The sequence below is a fragment of the Crocodylus porosus genome, unplaced genomic scaffold (genome assembly GCF_001723895.1).
Source record: "Crocodylus porosus isolate Cpor-Errol unplaced genomic scaffold, CroPor_comp1, whole genome shotgun sequence".
NCBI classification, from domain to species: Eukaryota; Metazoa; Chordata; order Crocodylia; family Crocodylidae; genus Crocodylus; species Crocodylus porosus.
The window spans coordinates 120,524,385-120,531,581 of record NW_017728943.1 but is presented as its reverse complement, the minus strand read 5'-3'; the positions used below and the strand labels follow the sequence as shown (position 1 = coordinate 120,531,581).

The window sequence follows — 7,197 nt, the reverse complement described above, 5'->3', positions numbered from 1 at the left end:
TCACCCACCAGTCTCTCCCCTTCACACTCCTGGTAGCAAGCTCCCTCCCTCCCTCCCTCCCTCCCTGAAACAACCCATTCCAGCCCAAGGCAGGCAGCAGCTCAGCTCCAGCTTTAACCTCAAGCCTGGGGCCAAAGCCAGAACTGAGCCATCACCTCCCCTGGGTTGGTACTCAAATCCAGGATGAGGCCCTCTTCTCCCCTCCCCACCATGCTGATTGAAGGGGAGGGAAACCACATCTGAGATTTGAGTAAATATGGTAAAATCTAAGGCGTGTGCACTATATAACTGACAGATCACAGACTCACCTTTGCAAAGTGATACCCTCAGACTTGAGTTTGCCACTGCCTCTGAAAAATTAGGCTATTCAAGCTGCACAGCTATAGCCCCAACCCTGCAAGACAGTTAAAAACAGACACTGCTGGTCCTGTAAAGAACCACATCACGGTGGGACATCAGCATGGATGCACAATTCAAAATATACTTCTATAAATAAACTACTGATTTGATTACATGCCTCCCTTCCTAACAAAGACTTAGGACATTGTTACACATGCTCCAGGAGGTGCAGGGGGCCACTTTAATTAGCCCAAGCATCATGTGTATCAATATCCCCTGCGCTGAAAAATGGCGGTCAGGCACTCTGAATTAAGCTCATCGCACAAGCTTTAGTTCAAAGCTAGATGCTAATATATGTGACACCAAAGTCTGCTGGAGCATGTTTATTTCCATGCTCCAGCCAACTCTACTACTAGTCTGCTCAGATGTGCTGGATTTCCAGCACATCAAAGCCAACTGCCTGCACATGTATAGGAGCCCAGGGTGGATTGATCAACTGTAACGACACAAAACTAAGCCAAGAAGATACATTGCTTGCCCCTCTGTAAGCTGCTTAAAGCACCATCTACTCAAGTTAAGATTATAGTACAAAGTGAAAGGCAGAAAGAATGAGTAAATAACATTTTGTTAAAAAATATTTATTAAAAACATTAAAGGATTTCTTGCAACAAAAGCTACGCATAACACCAGGAGAAAGCCAAACCAGAAAGAGCTTCAATTGCTGTTTGGCATCACTTAGACTTAGCCTTCCATGATTTTGACAAAAAAACAAAACAAAACAAAACCCTAAGCCTGTCTTTACAGGTGATTTTTTCCTTATACAGAATAGTAATGATCAGAGATCTGGCTTCCATGAATTTACAGAAGCAATTTTTTGCTTAGCAGGTACAGGCACATTGTGAAAGTTGGGTTTTAAATGTGTCCTTGCAAAGACCACCAGCATTATTTTAAATCAATACAGTTTCATCATATTTAGAACTCTTACAATAGCTTACTCGTATAAGCTATTTGTCATTTTGCATTTTACTGAACATGCACCAGCTTAAGAATTGGGTTTCTAGTAGTGCATAAGATTATTTAAATAAAATCTCACATTTGAAAAGCATCTCTCTTAAAAAAAAACAAAAAAGAAACAAACTGTTAGTTTTGGCCCTTAACAACACTTTGTGCTAATATTAAAATGTAAGAGTATTTTTCACTTAACAGGACCCTTTAAGTTAATACACAATCTCTTTCTTGGCTGACTGGCTTCCAGTCTGCCAAATAAAGGTAGGCAGTGGAGGAAAAAAAATGAAGGAGGGCACACTTAAACAACAAGCTAGCTGCCATCCCATTTAATTTATGCATAAGCATTAAGGGTAGTGGAACAGCTCTCAGAAGTCTATTAGCTAACTTGCACTCCCTCTGCAATACTAGGGCCACAATATGGGTCTCAGTACAAAACACTGTTAACAGAGTAACACATTTCATTTTAAAATTAAACTGGAATCCTGAGGACCTCTCCTGAGGAGCTTTTGAGCCATGCAAACTGCTCGGGTGTTCCTCTGAAGTATATTCAAGCAAAAAGTTGCCTCTTGACATAAATAGCTTCAGCATCAGTACCACATACTAGACATGGTCCTAAGACATCCACACTGTTAACAGATAAAGTTGGATTTGGAATTACGTTAGTGATCTCCATGCGGTCTTTGGTAGGATCATTGCTTAGCCAGGCACTCACTACAGACTGATTAACATTAGGCTGGTTAACGGCACTATGCGACAGAAATGTACTTCTTCCACCTTAAGAGTGGGGAGAAAGAAAGAAAAAAATTAGCTCATTCTTTGTTTAGCTATGTTCATGATTATGGATAGCATATTATGCATTTATTTCACATGGCAGAATACAGTTTAAGACTGTACATTTATTTTTGGTTTAAATGGACTTATTCAAGTCTCAAGTAATGGGGGATATATTTGGTTCACTAAAACAAATAAGAATACTTTGTCTTTACTAGCTTGTTAGCAGCAGTTTCCTCAGCTGAATGGACCAGAATATTAACAGAATTGTAAAGAGCCTCCTTAGTGTTATCTAGTAAATAGCTTGCAAATGTGAAATATTTCTCTAGGAGATAAACACTTTCACACTAAAGCAAGCTTAGATTCAGAAAACCTGCAAACAGTACTCTATGTTTCTTGTTGCTTCAGATTTGCCTGAAATATTTAACCCTAGCATCCCCTCCTCTTATTTGTTCTGCTGAAAATGATACCCCAGATTTGACTTCATTTCTGCTACAGAAAGAAATGCAGTCACAAATGTAACAGTCAAATTAATTTGCAGCACTGTAGTTAGAAAACTGAAGACAGACTATGGGCAGCAGCCAATTTAGAAACAAGAGTTTAACCAGTGGTGCTATAAGCCTGCCATGAAATATGTGAATACTGCTGGATTTATTATTAGCTGTTTTCATTTCTTCTCTTCAGAACTGACACCAGAGGAAAGGTTAAGGTGCTACACCTCGTAAGAGTACCTGAATACTTCCCCTACTTTTATTTATCTTTATGTTTCGTAACCTAAAATTTCAAGTTTTTAAACACTAAGTCAGTATAAAGTCACGTTTTGAATCTATAGGAAAGCAGAATTCAGTGTTAAAATACAGATGAATGAATGCTGAAGGTACTTTTGCAACAAAGTCTGCCCCTGTTACACCTTGGGGAATTATACAATTATGTGCCTGCACAATTCTGCGCCTGCACAATTCTGCACAGAAAAAGGCGTGCCTTCGCATAATTGCATATTTCGCACTCCAACTGGGAGCTCCGTGATGTGGAGGCCAGAGAGCTGCCCAACTGGGTAAGTGGGGAGGGGAGCTCCTACTTGTGTGTGGGAGGGGGTAGGGTCACATAGGAGTGGGTGGGTATGGGCTGTGAGTTATTGGCCCATGTGAGCTCCATGCCTCCACGTGGGGCTTCCAGCACTCCAACAGGAAGCCATATGTGGGGACAAGCAGAAGCCCACCTAGCCCAATGGTGCGTGATGCTGTACTTCTATGTGCAGCTTCCCACTGGAGTGCTGGAAGCTCCACTTGCAGGGCCAGCCAAGCCTAATGATGCATGGACTGGGAACTGTGTGCAAAGCTGCACATGAGTGCACCATGGGGGAGGGGGGAAGAGAACGTGTGATGTGAGGGGCACACCCATCCACAAACCCCAGACCCACACCCACTCCTCACATGTCTTCACAATCCCACCCCCCCACACTCCCCCAACCATACAAGAGTACTTGCATATATTTCTAAAGGTTCAACGTGTTAATATTTAGTTCAATTTGTAAAAATAAATAAAAGTAATTAATTTTGCATAATTCTAAATTTCCCCAAGCATAAATTCCATGGGGTGTACCATGTTAGTATGTCTTCTGTCAAAATACCCTTTTCTTTTCAATTTCTTTCAACACGCATACAAAAGAATTCTCCCATTTGCGGTTTTAAAAAATTGTCTCTAAAGGGACAAAAAGAATTGTACAATTCATATGTCCACTTCCTTGTCTATATTAGTTTGAATTCAGCTCTCCACCATTTCAGTCAGCCTGTTACTGTATCTAGTAAATTACGGTCCCAAGGCTATAAGTGAATTTGTGTTAAAGGACCACAGTTATTCAGAGCCACACTAGCACTTGAGAGTGGGTGTACAGCACACCAAATTAAAACTTCTATCAGTAGTCAGCTGAAATTGCACCCAATTATGTGCAACTTTATCATGCTTTTATACAATTCAAGTGCCTTTAAAGAATCTAGCTGAAGGTAGGCCAGGGTGGTGCTTGTGTACAGTTGGCTCAGACATGAGCTTCTGCATTCAAACTACTTCACAAGATGCTATGAATGGACTTTAGGTAGTGACACGGCATTTATTTAAACACATTTAGGAAGGGATATGGTATATATTGTTCTTCAACACAGAGTTCCTTATCTTTGGCTTCCTGCAGGGAAGACAAGGTTTAACAGTCACAAACTGCTGGATGACTGTTTTAGACCGGACATAAGAAAAAAGTGCTTTACCATCCGAGTCTCCAGAGTCTGGAATAGACTTCCCCCAAAAGTGATGCAAACACCTACTCTGGATACCTTTAAGAATCGCTTGGATGCTTACCTTGCTTACCCCAGCTGACTTCCTGCCCCTTGGCAGAACCCGACGATCTCGTGAGGTCCCTTCCAGCCCCAATGTCTATAAAATCTACCCAGCTGTGAAAATTCTGGACATGCTCCTTCACCCAAGTACAGAAGAATCAGATACAGCAACAAAAGTGAAAGCATTATTAAAAGACTCACAAAAGGTGTCTCTCTCTCTCTCCCTAAATCACTCTCAATTTCAATACTGTGATATAAGCAGAGAGATTACCTATCCACAACCAGACAAACTGAGCTAGTTGCCACCTAAACAAAACAGAATTTGCACCTGCCCAAAAGGATATGTGCTTCCAGATCATTTTTACCTTGATGGAGAAAAGATGTTTTTTCAGATACCTCTACAGATGTATCCCAGTGCCAAAGAGATCCATCTTCAGAACAAGTAAATAAGTGATCTGGGTTTGAAGGATGGAAGTGAACTTCCCACACTAAAAAGGGCAACAGATTTAAGCTTGTTACAGATTTATATGTAATCATGGGTAGAGTAATTAATACTGTATTACTCTTGGAGAAAAACTGCCCACACCCCTTCTCAAATATCACAGCAAGTATTTCCAGTGTGGGGCAGGTAGTAGCGATCAGGCAGTGCGGAGGTGGTGAGACAGGCCGTAAGAGAAGCAAGCAGCTTGCCCACACTTGCCCTCCATTGTGCCTGCCCCTCCCCCCACAGCCTCAGGTTGCATAAAAACAAAACAAGACATTAGTAACTACACTTTAAAAACACATATTTAGCTACTAACTGTTTTACACTATAGTGAAGACCTCTAGCTAGGACACAAAGACACTGTCAGAAGGAAGAAAATGGCAGGCTTCAGTATGGTGGACTATCAGAAGGCAAGAAAAAGTTATACTGCTGCATGTGCTAACCCTGGCCCCTTCACAAAATGCACCCTTTAACTGCCTCTATGTGCTGACTCACAACACAGTCATAGGAACACAATACAAAGTAACTTGGTCTTGTCCTTCTATCCAAGCTTTTAATGTCAGAAACCAGTACTTGACAGCACACATTTACCAGCAGGGGTCAGCATTCCAAGCACTGCCCAGCCCCAACCAAGGCAAGGTATAAAATGAAATCAAGTATTTGAATAAAAAGAATCCCATTAAGTAGCCCATTCATAGCCTGACAAAACTATAAAGTAATGGCATCTGTTTCTGTTAAGACACTTACTTTCTGCATCATGAGCATTTAGCAATGACACCGGCATGCTACCTTGTCTGACATCCCAAATACTCAACATTCCATCTTGGCCACCCGTAGCTACAATATGTTGTTGGTTAGGATGTCTGTCGACACAATGCAATGGTACTCTGTCACCTGTCCTATTAAAGGAGAAAAAACAACAGCAAATAATTCTTTATACAGACACTCAATTTTAGCCCTCCCAGCACACTATATTGTTGACTAAAACCAACAGCTATGTTAACCATACCAAAGGCTTTAAATAGCTGTTAAAAGAGATTCAAATACTGAATTTTAATGCTTTGCCCACGCTATTATTGTATTTATAATTAGATAGGCACTAAACTATGGCCCTTATTTATTGGTAATTGAAATAAGGCCAAATGTCAATTTTAAATGGAAGTATATGGAAGTACAGGAAAGCTCTCCAACAAGGGCTCTGGCACTAAAACAAGTATATTCTCATTGTAGTTGTGACATAAGCTAGATAAACAGAGGGAGTCCAAATTAGTTACTAACCACCACCTGGGCTTCATCCAAAGCCTACTGATATCAGTGCAAATTTCTGCACCAACAGCTGCAAGCCTTGGATCAGGGCCCACTTCAATTTCTTACATACCTAACTAGGAGCACAGAATTGGCTTTTAAAGCTTTTAGCCATTATAATACTTTAAGTATTGTAAGATGATCCAGTATTTCTTTCCCAAGCCAAAAGAATAGTATATTGAGAAATGGACACTGCAATTCTCCATATACAATTAGAACACTAAATTTAATTACTTATCACCTGTTATCAACAAGCATACTCCACCAGATTTACGACAGATTGCTTTATTGCTTAACACACACTCGCTGGAAATTCCAAGCTGGAGGATGGGGAGGGAAGGAGGACCCTTACAAGGAAAATATTTGAGATGGCTCATTTCTTTGCTGTCTGAAGTCCCATATTTTCAACTGTCCAATTGAATTTACTGTCAAAATTTCAGTCGTGCGAAGAAGAGTCACTGCATGGAGTGTGCTGCTGTCTGCATTGTCTGAAAGAGATGTTGGAAAAGTATTGATTAAGCCAGGGGTGGCCAACCTACGGCACAGGCAGCCACAAGTAGCATACAGCAGATCAGGGAGGGAATAGGGAACACAGTGGCATATAGGAAAGGAGCAAAAACAGAGCAGGAAGCGCTAGACTGGGAACAGAAAGAGCAGAAGATTAGACAGGAGAAAGGGATTGGTGTGCCACCTGGGGATTCTGCAGAGCTAGCCTGTGGCATGCTTATCAAAAAAGACTGGCTCCCACTGGATTAAGCAAAATGTATTTATTAACAGCTTTCATACATTTGTCAAGATCAAAACCTACAAGTTAGCCTCTTTTCTAAGATTTCTCTTGAAACTTAGTGCTAAGAAGAAACTTAGTCCCTCTCTATTTCATAGTTTCTAGGGTCGGAAGGGACCTGAGCAGATCACCTAGTCCGACCCCCTGCCATGGCAGGAAAGAATACTGGGGTCAAACGA

The 7,197-nt window shown here is 41.1% G+C and overlaps 1 protein-coding gene across 1 annotated transcript in view; it reads right to left on the bottom strand.

The window, feature by feature from the left end:
* Positions 1–1,019: 1,019 nt before the first annotated feature.
* The window catches only part of NUP43 (nucleoporin 43), a 12,198-nt gene continuing 6,020 nt past the window's right edge, over positions 1,020–7,197 (bottom strand). Inside the window, exons 5-8 of the mRNA XM_019550093.1 lie at positions 6,587–6,722; positions 5,677–5,828; positions 4,811–4,933; positions 1,020–2,121 (exon numbers count right to left, since the gene is read on the bottom strand). Coding sequence (XP_019405638.1) covers positions 1,895–2,121; positions 4,811–4,933; positions 5,677–5,828; positions 6,587–6,722 — 638 coding nt within the window. The 3' untranslated portion in view covers positions 1,020–1,894. The remainder of the gene's footprint in view (positions 2,122–4,810; positions 4,934–5,676; positions 5,829–6,586; positions 6,723–7,197) is intronic.